At 45.3% G+C, this 13,258-nt stretch overlaps 1 protein-coding gene and 1 long non-coding RNA gene across 3 annotated transcripts in view; one reads left to right on the top strand and one right to left on the bottom strand.

The window, feature by feature from the left end:
- Positions 1–13,258, bottom strand: part of LOC131280004 (uncharacterized) — a 62,048-nt gene that overhangs the window by 26,998 nt on the left and 21,792 nt on the right. The gene's annotated exons all lie outside the window — the stretch shown is intronic.
- The window catches only part of DTX4 (deltex E3 ubiquitin ligase 4), a 32,649-nt gene that overhangs the window by 9,069 nt on the left and 10,322 nt on the right, over positions 1–13,258 (top strand). For both annotated transcript variants that reach the window (XM_004479244.5, XM_004479243.5), the window contains exons 3-6: positions 5,621–5,682; positions 6,022–6,183; positions 7,979–8,040; positions 8,994–9,146. In XM_004479244.5, coding sequence (XP_004479301.2) covers positions 5,621–5,682; positions 6,022–6,183; positions 7,979–8,040; positions 8,994–9,146 — 439 coding nt within the window. The remainder of the gene's footprint in view (positions 1–5,620; positions 5,683–6,021; positions 6,184–7,978; positions 8,041–8,993; positions 9,147–13,258) is intronic.

The raw sequence follows: 13,258 nt of genomic DNA, 5'->3' as shown, positions 1-13,258 counted from the left end.
CTGGTCTTCTGGGTCAGAGTTTAAGGAGGGTCTGCCAGAATTTAAGCTCATCTTGTCCTGACCTCTGGCTGCAAATGGAAGTCACCTTGGGGTGGTGATGAGGGAGGATTTGATCTTTGGGGTCCAACAGGTCTAGATTCTAATTGAGATTTTGTCTCTTTACTGGCCATGTGATTTGGGGCAACGTCCCAATTCTTTAATCTGTAAAAAATGTTGGCAGTAATATGCATGTTAGGGTGGCTGTGAGAAATAAAGAATATTATACTTACTGAGTATTAATAGGCAATATTAATTGGGCTCCCACTATGTTCTAGACTCATTTAATCTTTATAACTCTATGAAGTTATAAGGATTCTTTTTCTCCTTTTCATTTGAGTTTATTTAAACTCAAAATGAGTGTTATCCCATTTTCCCCATGAAGAAAATGGAAGTTCACTTGCTCAAGGGCACACAGCTAATCACGGGCAGATTGGGATTCAAACCTTAGGAAGTCTGATGCCAGAGCCCATGCTCTTTCTGACTCTGCTATGCTGCTTCCCTGCCAGGTGCCTATCACAGTGCCCAGCATGCAGTAGGTGCCAAATGAGGGTTAGTCCCTTTCCTCTGGTCTTTTCTTTGGAAGCTGGAGAGGTGACTCCAAATTGAAATAGCAGCTCATATTTAGTGAGTATCCACTAAGCTCCTATTGAAACCTGATAATGTGGTAAGCTCAGTTATCATCACATGTTATGGTCTTCCTGATCATAAAATGGGAGACACCCAGGTCCACAGGATGCCTTCTGATCTCCCTTTGCCTGCCTTGTCTGTCTCTTGCACCTGCCCAGACTTCCCTGAGCCCCTGAACCCCAGATGGTCAGGTTATAGTTAGGTTGGGTGCCTATGGAGATGAACTTAGCTTGATCTCAGAATATAGGAATATCTGTGCTGAGAGGCAAGGGGAAGGTGGGTTTAGAGCAGAGTGGGGCAGAGTATACTGAGGAGAGGCCTGGACTAAGAGTCTGGAGGCCCCGTTTCTTCTCTTTTGCCTCTGCTGCAGCATCTTTGCAAGGTCCGGTTTTCTTATGTGTGAAATGGCACTCATTGAAAACTTGCCTTACTACCCCATGGCATCAGTGTGAAATTCTCCATAGGGGAATTCACCCCTTAGCAGTTCACCAGATGCTCTTGCCTGCATGATCCTATTCCCATACCCCATGATGTCAGTTTTAGGCATGGGCACTTAAGTTCAGAATTTACTTTGCGTGGAAAGCCGCATGACTCTCGTGCTACTGAATTGGGGCTGGAACCCAGGTTTTGGTCTCCTCATCCAGTGCCCTTTGGCCAAAGCCCAGCTAGCTCCTTCCTTGTATGTAAGATAATTTATTAATGGTAAAATGCTGGTTGGATGCATTCAGGAGTGTTTGGGTGGGGGGAATGAGTACCTACCCAGCTGCTCTCCTTATGCCATACTCTCACACAGCAGCATCCTGGGACTTTTAGCAGAGTTCCAGGGTATTTGCTGGTGTGGAAGAAGGCAACTCATACAGTGATAAGATCATAGATGCCAGAACCAGACTGCCTAGGCTCGAATCCAATTTCTTTGCTGTGTGATTGGGGGCAAGTTTTACAAAGTCTGCCTTCAGTTTCCTCATCTGTAAAATGAGATGGTAAATGTACCTTTCTTGTAGGACTTCCTTATAGGATTAAGTGAGATATATTCTATGTATGGGTTTAGCACAATGCTTGGCTGCACAATAAAACTTCAGTCAGTATGAGCTACTATTCTTCTCCTTCTTATTAGCAGTTATCCTATTGAATATGCACTGTGTAGTAGTTGAACTGAAGTCAAGGCTGAGCAGGGTCTAACACCCCACCTCATTTCTAGTGCCCTTGACAAATGCCAAGTGACCCCAGGCTGTAATGTGGGGAGGGGCACCCCACATTGCTTTGAACCTCAGTGAGGGAGTCAGCAGTTCTTTTATCTCTCTTCTTTATTCCCTTTGCCTGCCAATAAAGCTGGAGCTAGAGAATGGTGTGGAGGTCCAGGCAGTGCAGTTTCAAAAGGGCTATAGAAACAAGTTTTTTTCCTCTGCTCTGTTTCCCTGACAGGAGACTCCCCTCCCTACCCCACTCTATCTTCCGTCCCTTTCCTTTTCACCTCTTACCACCTCCCTCACCCCCACTACCATCTTTTCCCGAAGCCTTTCTTGGCCATTTAATTGGCGTGTTTATTCCTTTTGTCTGGCATTGCCATGGACCTTCTGCTATGCACCCCCTACCCCCTCCTCTCTCTACCCATGACCTCTTCAAGCAACTTTCCCACGGAAAAAAGGAAAACCAGGGAGGAGGGTAGAAGTGGGATGAAGAGGAGGGCTTGGGGGTGGGGAGGTACAAAAGAGCATGTGACTTATTCAGACATACAAGCAGGGGGTTTCTAAAGAGGAGAGAAAGGGGGGCTGTGCATTGGAGGGTGGGAGTCGCCCCTCTGTCCCTCTTCTTTAGAATGGAGGCTTCTCTAAATCCAGCTAGGCCTTGGTTACCGTAGAGACAAGACCATTGTCCTGCCTTAGGATTCCTGAGTTGGCAGTGCTTAACTCCCAGAAAACACTGCTTCTCACTATGGTGTCTACAGAGATATTCTTCCTCCAATACCCCTTTCCCCTGCCACCAGCTCTTCTCTTTTTGCTTTTACATTTTAGGGATGGAAATCAAAACTTGGCTCCTCCATTCCTGGGAATAGCCCACTGGAATAGAGGAGGGGTCTTCTGATTGGCCAGACAGCTTCGGCTGAGTTGAGTTGCCTGGAGGATGTGAGAAGCATGTGTGCCACTGGGCTGGTGTTTTCCAGAAGGAGGGCTCAGGCATGTGTTGCTGGGGTCTCACACTGGGTCTCTCTTAAGGGTTTTTCATTTTAGCCAGTCATGGCGGGATGGAGCATCAGATATTGCAAACCCTAGAATCCTAATTTCTTCCCTGCACTTCACTTGATGTCTACATCCACAAGAATCTGAGAAAACGGAGCACTAAAGCAGGAAAACCTTTCTCAAGCCCAGCCTGTTCTGACAGTTGGGAAACAGAGATGTAAACAACCACCCAAAATTGCACAGGGCGAAGCTATTTATAAAGTATTTTGAGGGCTTGGTTTTCTAGCTGTGGTGACCCAGAGGTAGTCATTAAAGTTGAGAGAGGCTGCCTGACTCCCAAAGGCACAGAGCAAGTCAGGGGCTGCAGAGCTGGGCTAGACTGCAGGTTTCCTGACTCCTTGCCCAGTGTTCCTCCCAGGATAACCTTCTGTATTTCTCAAGTCAATAGTCCTCCCACCCCCAAGCCTGCTGCCACCCAGATCCTAGTGACAGGTCATCATGTTGTTGTCCCTTTCCTGACATGGAAGGGCCAGGAACTTCTCCCACGTGTTGGCACCACAGTAGCCACGGGATTCCTGGGGCCCACATGCAGACCCTCTCTCTCCCCAGACCTGGCCCCTGAAGACCAGCTGTCTTCATGCTTTGGGGACTGGATTATTTCCTGGTTGACCAGATTGGGTGTGGAAACCTGCCAGTCCAGTTTGTGGGAACAAAGGTAGCTTTTGTCACTCAGATCACAGCTACTTATCAGCTGAGATGGTGAGGGGGAACGCAGGTGCAGGGCTGGGCTGTGCATGGTGCCCCCTGGTGGGGAGTAGAGGAAATGGCTTGGGAAGCCAGATCCTTCCCAGCTTCAGGGACTGGAGCTGGGGTAAAAGAATCTGAGCCCCCAGGGCACCCAGGCCCTCCTTTCAAAGTTCATTGGAAGGTTGGGATGTGAACTTGCTTTTCCTGACTTGCTGTCCACTGAACCATACCTGGCCCTGTGGGACAGGTCACAGAGCCCAGAACCAGGTCCATTCCCTTTCCTTGGTCCAGTTCCCCTAGTTTTGAATTCAGTTTTCCCTTCCCCCATCTGGGTTTGATTTCTTCTGGGGACAGTTCCTGAAGAAAAGTAGTCTTTGATGATCCCCTGCTCAGCCTCAAGGTGCCAAGTTGGTTTCACAGAGACTGATACACGTTGCCACTCCAGCTCTCCTCTGTACACTCTCTGAGCTTGATGTCCCCATGTGCTCATGGGTGTTACATGTGTTGGATAAGACCTAGGAGCGCCAGCATGGTGGTGGTGAAGAAAATGGACTTCTGGGTTTAGATCCTTAGTTGTGTGGCTTGAATCAAATCTGTCTAATCTTTCTGTGCCTCAGCTTCCTTGTCTATGAAATGGAGTTAACAAATAATTATACCTGTTGAATATGTTGCTGGGAGGAGTAGCTGGTTTATACACTGTGACCAGAACTGTGCCTGGAATGAGGGGAGCTCGATATGTGTAAATGGTTAGGATTGTCCAGATGTCGGGCACATGGCAAAGTCCTTCAAGGCCGTGGCTGGGTCCTGTTCATTGTTGTGTTCCCAGCATCTAGTATAGTGCCCAACCCAAACTACAGAGCTCAGTAAAGACTTTCCTGAATGGATGAAGAAACATAAATAAACAAATCTTCTTTGGCCCTCTTCCTGCTTTCTATAGTGCCATGCTGCCCCATAGTGGACCCATGGGTTTCCAGGCTGCCTGGACCCCAGAGTCATCTTTGACCCAGTCCGTTGGCATTTCCATGCCTGTGTACCCACTCAAAGCTCAGCTGTGCAAGCTGGGATGGCAGAGGAGATGCCAAGACCCAGCCCTGTGGGAGGTCTCGCCTTTCCCAACAGCTGTGCCAGCCCCTCTCCAGCCTGGCCTGAGTGCTGGGAGAAGATAGAAAGTAGAGATGGCTTTTCCTGATGTTTATGTTTCTCAGGGAAAAGAAGTGACAGCTGTTAGAGCAATGTTTTCCACATGTTGGACTGGGGATTAGCTACTTCAGTGTCCTCTTGAGAGCTGTGTAAAAATACAAATTCCTGTGCACCACCTTTGGAGGTTCTGGCTGCTTAGGTACACTCAGGTTTGAACCTACTTCTCTATTTTTCATTCACTCAACAAAATAAATATTTGAGTGCCTGCCAGTGCCAGACTCTGAACAAAAGAGAAATTTACGCTCTTGTAGTGCTTAAGTTCTAGAAGGCAAGATAATAAACAACTTATGGTCAAAAAAGGAAAAGAGCAGATGAGACGATGGGACAGAGGAGTCGATAGCAGGATGTAGGTAAGATCAGAGCCAGGACTGAGGGAGCTGAGGGAAGGAGCCAAGCAGACATCTGGTAGAAGAGCATTTCAAGCACAGGCAACAGCATATGCAAAGACTTTGAGTCAGAAGCCTGCCCAGTATATATGAGAAGGAACTCAAGTGCATAGTGAAGAGGCAAATGTTATTAAGAGAGGAAGCCGGAGAGATAAGGAGACTGGGGTGATAGAGTATTTAATTAGCATTTAATTAGGACTTGGAGTTTGACTCTGAACTGGGAGCCATTGCAGGAATCTGAATGGAGGAGTGACATGGTCTGACTTAGGTTTTGAAGATTTCACTGCCAACTGCTATGTTAAGAACTTACTACTTCTTTAGTAGAAATAAATAATTTCTGTGAGAAAGGTGAAGTTTCTTTTCCATCGGTGACGTTTTAAGGTCCCAGATCCTGTTTTCCCCTGCCTGACAAAGCCACAATATATCTGCTCTTTCCTTCTCCAGGGTCCCCACCGTCCCAGTGAAGAACTTAAATGGGTCCAGTCCTGTCAATCCTGCCTTGGCAGGTAAGAAAAACAAGGGACTGGACTAGCTGCAGGTATAAAAATGGAAGTAACAAAATAGGTAATGGGTATTTGTGAAAGCCAGAGAATTTGGATGTTAATGAAAACAAATGGGGATTTCAGGAGTTGCATTGGAAGGGCAAGAGAAATTTGGGGAGAAATGATTGCTTAGAGCAAAACATACTCCTGAAGGTGAGTGGATTAGTAAATCTCTGGGAAAAGCGGAGGGTGCAGGAGAGAATCAATGAACTATGAGGACTCTGCTGGGATAGGGAAGGAAGAATTGGGGGAGTGAGGAACTCAGTCTTCAGTCCTTCCTCATCCATATTCTGCCCCTTCCAGGAATCACTGGGATTCTCATGAGTGCGGCAGGGCTGCCTGTGTGTCTCACCAGGCCACCAAAGCTGGTCCTACACCCGCCCCCTGTCAGCAAGAGTGAAATAAAATCCATCCCAGGGGTTTCCAACACAAGCCGCAAGACCACCAAAAAACAAGCCAAGAAAGGTACCAGCCTCCTTCTCTTATAGGAACGGGGAGTCAAAGACTTGTCTCCCAGCCTTGGCTCTGCCTCCATCACCAAGTGCCTTAATCTCTGCATCTGTTATGTGGGCCTAAAGCTAACACCTCTTCTAATGATTTTACCAGAGTGGGCTGTGAATGGATTGAATGGAAACACTTTAGGAAAGAAGAATATGCAATGCGAAAATACAGAAACACATAAAATTATAGAATATGGCACAAAAAAATGTGTTAGAGGAGAAAGACTGCTTTGGCTTTGGAGCCAAAACAGATTGGATTCGAATCCCAACTTTGTCACTTACCAGTTGTGTAACTTCATGGAGCATCTGTTTTCTCATCTTTATAATGGGGTCACAGTGCTCACAGCCAGTATCCTGCAGGTATGCTCTGGAATGCATCCATGACAGTTGGGAAGTAGCCACTCTCTTGTGTCCCTCTAGAGCCCCCAGATTCCCTGGCCATGCCACTCTCCTTCAGGAACTTCTCCATACCTCCCCAAGATCCAGGAACTGAGGCATCAATGCCTGTATCTTCCCTAGCATACAGAAGCCCTCCTCAGCACTGCTCCTTCTAATTGCTGGTATATGTGCTTAAATGTTTTGAACCCCGCCCCCCCCCACACACACACACCTCGCAAGCTTATTGTGACGTATAAATCTAATCATATATATAGTGTCCTAAGCCTGGGGCCAGGCAAGTCACAGGCTCTCACTTAACAGAAACTTCATTCTTAGAAGCTTTGAAGCCAAACAGTAGAAGGAGGAGCCTGTATTCCAGCTTTCAGCTGCTGCATGAATTATTTCCCCAAATGCTTATCCTGCTTTTCCAATCTTTTGAAGTGACCCTGCTTATAATGAAATAGATTGGCTGACTCATAGTCTCATAGGAAATTACCTTCTGACTCTTATTGTTATTATTATTGGGCCCTTATCTGGCAAATTGCTAAAGGGTTGTAATCCATTAGTTTACTTAATCATCTCAACAACCCTTAGGGTGGGAGATATTCCTCTTCCCCATTTTACAGATGAGAAAACTGAAGCATAGAGAGGTGTAGAGAGTGGTCCAAGGTGGCATGGATCTGTTTCCTTCTGAGCCTCCTTGAAGGGCTTATCATCCCATCGTCTGCCTTCAAACTGGGCTGTGTCCCATCGGTCCAGTTCCTGAAGAAGTTCCAAAATCATTGCAACTTGTCAGGATGCTTCTCAGCCCACTCACCCTTTCCCTGCTGCCAAGCTACATCTGCTGGCAGTGATGACACCGTCAAAAACCAAGGAAGACTGTTCTGAAGCTGTGGATCGTAACTTCCTGGTTTCCCTTAAAAAAATTGATATCTCCCTTTGAACATCACAGAATAGACAGTACCTAGGAAATTAAGTGGGTGCAGTAAGAGGAACTGTTTATTTAACATTTAACAGTTTACGAGGCACTTACATTTCTGTTATCTCCTTGTATCCTTTGGGCTAGTCCATGCTCCCTGGCTAGAAGGAGACTCCCTCTTGACTTATTTCAATGAAAAAGTTTGTTAGCCATAGGCAGGAGGAAGTCAGGGAAGCGGCCACTGGAGGTAAAGATGGATCTGAACACCTCCCAGCTCCTCAGACCACCTCTCTTGCTCTTCTACCCCCTGTACTCCTGTTCACATTCTTAAATCTAATACAGAATGAAGTCCTAGGGGTTTTCTTGTTCAGGGTTCTCCCCTCTCCTGCTTTGAGTTTGACTGTCACTCCCTTGACAAGGCTGTTTGATCCCTGGTGGCCCACAGATTCTTCTGTCCCCCCAGGCAAAACCCCTGAAGAAGTGCTGAAGAAGTATCTGCAGAAAGTGCGGCACCCGCCAGATGAGGTGAGTGGAGAAGACGTGGGGCATTGTCAGTTTCTCCTTTACCCATAAGCATTTCTTCTGCCTTGGTTTTTAGGATGCAGCAGGAGATACATTCTAAGCTCTGACTGGGACAGAAGTGGTCAGAGTTGACGGACCTGCTGCCACAGTTGCAGCTGAGGCTTAACCTCTCCCCTTCCCTGTTCAGCATAACATTCACTGGTTCCAAGCAACCTTAGCATGATGGTCTGGATTTTAGAAAAACAGTGTGATAAGCCATAGTGGCTTATTTTAAAATAGGTGATATATATATATATATATATATATAGCAGTGGTTCTCAACTGGGGGTGATTTTGTCCCCTAGGGTACATTTTGCAATATCTGCAGAAAGATTTGGTTGCCACATTTGAGATGTGGGGTGCTACTGGCATCTAGTGGGTAAAGACCAGGAATGCTGCTAAACATCCTAAGTGTACAGGACAGGCCCCAGAGCAAAGAATTATCCAGCCCCAAATGTCAGTAGAGCGAAGGTTGAAAAATCCTGTCTTCAGTTTATTTAACTAGCAGTACCTCCGGTATACTTGAAATACAATTCCCTTTACAAAAGTACAGTTGAAATAAAACTTCTCAAAAGGTCTATCAACAGTCATTATTTTCTCCACTAGCCTTCAGAGGACACAAAGGAAGGACAGTGCATTGCCACAACCCTCAAGGAGGTTAGGATTTAATTGGCAAGCCCAAGTTAATATGGAAAACTTCCAGGAATTATTTAGCAGTTTCTGTGTTGTGTAAAATGAGACAAAATGTATTTAGACTTCCAAGGATACATATGCCCTGATTTGTAGGCTTTCTAGAAGAGGACTGATCGCAACTTTTTTGACCTCTGAGACAAGTGGGAGCCATCATGGAGATGTTCTGGCCTCCATGGCTTGGTGGGATTTGAGGATCTCTCTATTCTGTCCTCTCCCACCCCCAGGACTGCACCATCTGTATGGAGCGCCTCACAGCCCCCTCAGGCTACAAGGGTCCACAGCCGACGGTGAAGCCTGATCTGGTGGGAAAGCTGTCAAGGTGTGGCCACATCTACCACATCTACTGCCTGGTCGCTATGTACAACAATGGGAACAAGGTCAGTGCCAGGCTGTGGGCTGCTGCTACCTCCCATGCTGGGCCCTAGAGGGGGATGGGCATGAGGGTCTTGCCAGGGCTGCATCCAGGTGATTTGGAGAAGTCTGAAAGGCACCCCAGGACAGCATGAGAGATGATCTTAGCAAGATCAATCCTTAGTAGAATTTTCAAAGTTGACAAAATGTGTCTTCCCTTACCTTCCATTTTGGCTACCCAAGTCCCCCAGTCTCCACCTTGTGTGGGGTTAGTCTGAGGGATGTAGACTTATGCCCATGAAGATCCTGAGGGGAGTTGCCACTGTGATGGCCCATTGTTTCTGGGCCCCCATCAGTGATGGTAAAGGAAGTGCTTATTGAGGTGTCCCTGGTGAGCACTCATTCATACCGGCATTGATGAGTTCTCCAATCACCCTTTTCCAGAGCTACCTGGTATCTAGTGATTTTCAGTTGTAATTCATTTTCTTTGGACAATTCTAAGACACCCGTGGTTGGCCTTTTGAAGGCATCAGACACTGTTGCCAAAGTATACCTGGGAATCCCTGTCCTAGAATGCCACTGTTAGAGGTAGGGGCAGGCTGTTTGTGACTCTGGCCTTGTCCATTAATACACAGTTTGTTGGTGTTTTCTCAGTAGGACTGGTTTCCAGGACTCTGGGAGTTTCCTTAGGTGATACTTCTCTTCTTACCACGCATGAGCTTTTTCTAAGTTGTTGAATTTGCTCATGCTCTTTCCTGTGCCTGAAATACCTCTACCCCACCTCCACCACTGACTTTAATTTCTCAGCTGCTAAGATGAATACTACATAATGGATTGGCTTAATGAAAGAAATTTATTGGTTCATGGTTTTGAGGCTAGGAGAAGTCAGAAAACAAGGCATTAGTAAGGTAGTGCTTTCTCTCTGAAGACTGGCTCCAGGTGGCCCCTGGATTCTTTGGCTTTTCAAGCACATGATAGTGTCCTCTCCTTTCTCCTCCAGGTTCCATTGACTTCCAGCTTAGTGGCTTTCTCTTGTTATTTCTAAATTTCTTCTGCTTACAAAGGACTTTAGTAATCCAGATTAGGACCCAACCTCATTCAGCTGGGCCACATCTTAGCTAAAAATAACATCTTCAAGAGCTCCTATTTACAATGAATGTGGACTAACAGGAATGTGGATTCAGACCAAGAGCACATCTAAATTTGGGGTACATAACTCAAGCTACCACATCCCTTCCCCAACTCTGTAAGTGGGAATCCTACTCATATCTTCAGGTCCAACTTGGAATACATCAGAGTCTGCGATCTCCCTGACATCTCCCCACCTCTAACCCATTCGAAAAATGCCTGGATTTCCAGGGCTGCTGTATACTTCTCTTGTCTTGTGGAAAAGAGTAAAGGCAAGAGAGGCAGCATACCCAGGCTGGAAATCCTGGCTTATTAGCCAAATGACCTTGGACATGTTAAGTCAACCTCTCTGGGATTTCATTTTCCATCTAGAAAATGGAGATAAAATAATACCTACTTAGAGGGTATTATTACCCTTATCATTCAATGTTATTCCTCCTTTGTATTATGACTGTAACTTATTTCCTTCATTATTTATCTAGCCTATTTGACTGACATTTCCAAAGTACAGCATTTATGGGACCTCTTACAGTGTTTTAGAGAGCATGTGCACATAGTGGTACTCAATAATTGATGGGTAGATGGATGTCTGGACCCCATGTTCACTGTCCTGACCCTAGGCTAAAAGATTTCATTTGGATCTTGCATTTTAAGAGGTGGTTTTGGGTTTAAAGGGGGTTTCTTAGCCCATTCATTCTCTTTTTGATGACTGTGCATTTATTTCCTTACGTCTTTAAACCATTTCTCAAGACACTATCCCTTGTTTTTTTTCACACAAACACTTCTAAACGTGTTTTAAAATCTCTTTTACACCAAAGAAGATGAAAAGGGCCTAGAGCAGGAGATTAAGTGATTCACCCAAGGTCACAAAGGAAGTTAAGGTCAGAGCAGGGAGTGGAATCCTGGTTTGCTGACCCTAAACCTTTTGTTCTCATCCTTAGTAACCTTCTCTGTAACCCTGAATTTGAGCTGTTTCTTTACATGAGTAGAGCTTGAACTGAAATGTCTCTAAATAGCTCAGGAAAGGATCCCTGTCTTCCCATGGAGATGCTGATGATCCCAGCTGTGTGACAGCACATTGTACACACATTGTTCCCTGTCATATCTTCCTTCTTGTTACTTGCTTTCTTTCTAGGAGGCTGGGGGTAGGATTTCATATCCAGATGCTCCTCCAGCCCATCCCAGGAACTCCTTACCAGGCTCCTTACCCATCCCTACATCACTGCATCCTTAACCCTCCCCACTAACAGAGCCACTGAGGTGCACTGCAAATCCTGTGGGATTTAGACAGACCCACTGGGATCCTAGGCCTGCTTAAGTGGCAAGTCCTTTAATCTTGCTGGACTTAGTTCCCTTCTCTGTAAAAGGGACTAATACTTCTTTCCCTACATATGTTAGAAAGTTGATGCAAGGCTCAAATAAAAGAAGAGATACAAACTCTGTTGCAAGGTTTAAAATACTATCATTAATGACATGATTCCCTTCTAAGTTCTTTCTGCACACCTTATCCTCCATTCTTCTAAGCCAATTCATAACTATTCTTGAAGGATAATTTTCTTAAAGTCATCCTCTTTGCCTCCAGCACATAGTGCCTAATTTCTCTTTTCATACTAGTAGTTTCCAAAGCTGTATGAGCATTAGACATGCCATAGAAATCATAAACATACTAATAACATTCAGGTATGTCACGTGCTAAACAATTCCTATGGATTATTTCATTTAATCCTCCCAACAACCCAATGGGCCCAATGGGTTAGATGCTATTATTTTCCTTGTTCAACTAATAAGGTATATTAGTCAGCCAAAGGGGTGCCGATGCAAAATACCAGAAATTGATTGGTTTTTGTAAAGGATGTTTACTTGGGGTAGGAGCTTACAGATACCAGGCCATAAAGCATAAGTTACTTCCCTCACCAAAGTCTATTTTCATGTGTGGGAGCAAAATCACTGCTGACGTCTGTGAGGGTTCAGATTTCCTGGGTTCTTCTCTTCTAGGGTCTTCTTTTTCTTGTGCTCAGTGTTTCTCTCTTCCTGGGGTATGCTTCTGTTTCCTCTGTGAGCTTACTTCCCAGGGTTCCATCTTAAGTCTTCAGAATCGAACGCCAACATTAAAAACTCTCAATTCTGTCCTTTGCCATACCTTTTATCTGTGAGGACTCAGATAAAAGTTGAGGACTCAATGCCCTAATGACATCGCCCAATCAAAGCCCTAATCATAACGTAATCACACCCAGGTACAGACCAGATTACAAACATAATCCAATATCTATTTTTGGAATTCATAACCATATCAAACTGCTACATAAGGGAACCAAGACTCAGAGGGGTAATTAATTGTTTGAGGTCATGCAGTTTTGCCAGGGTTTAATTTCAGAGTTCATACTCTTAACCTCTCTACTTTGCAACCTCTTAATTTTGGCTCAAAAGATTTAGTGTGGACCCCAGGCACCTTTATTTTTAAGAAATCCCCTGGGGATTCTGATGCTCAGTCAGGTTGGGCAATCGCTGCTCTAGAGTGCTTGCTGTCTGTTCCACTCATTTGGTACTTAGTGGTTAAATAATGACTCATTGTGTGTCCTTGCCCTAGTGAGATGAGATGGTTATCTCCTCAATGACAGGGGCCTCTCTTACATCACTCTTTGCATAGAGGTTGGGGTTTGTTTTTATTTCCAGGCTGCTAAAACAAATACCATATAATGGGTTGACTTAACAGGAATTTACTGGCTTAGGTTTCAGAGGTTAGAAGGCTTGCTTTGTGTGTGGGTCCATATCTTCTGACTGGCTGGCAATCTTTGGAGTTCCTTGACGTTTCTTTCACATGGCAGTGCCCATGGTGACATACTTTTCTTTTTCTCCTGGGTTCCATTGGCTTCTAGCTTCAGGTTGCTTTCTATGGCTTCTCTCTGTGGCCTCTATAAGGACACTATTAATCAAATCCTGATTCATTTGGGCCACACCTTAACTGAAGTAACCTCATCAAAATGTCCTATTTACAGTGGGTTCACACTCA

This window comes from Dasypus novemcinctus, chromosome 10, assembly GCF_030445035.2.
Source record: "Dasypus novemcinctus isolate mDasNov1 chromosome 10, mDasNov1.1.hap2, whole genome shotgun sequence".
Classification (NCBI taxonomy): domain Eukaryota; kingdom Metazoa; phylum Chordata; class Mammalia; order Cingulata; family Dasypodidae; genus Dasypus; species Dasypus novemcinctus.
Note: the sequence above shows the minus strand (reverse complement) of the source record. Positions and strands in the feature narration are given on the sequence as shown.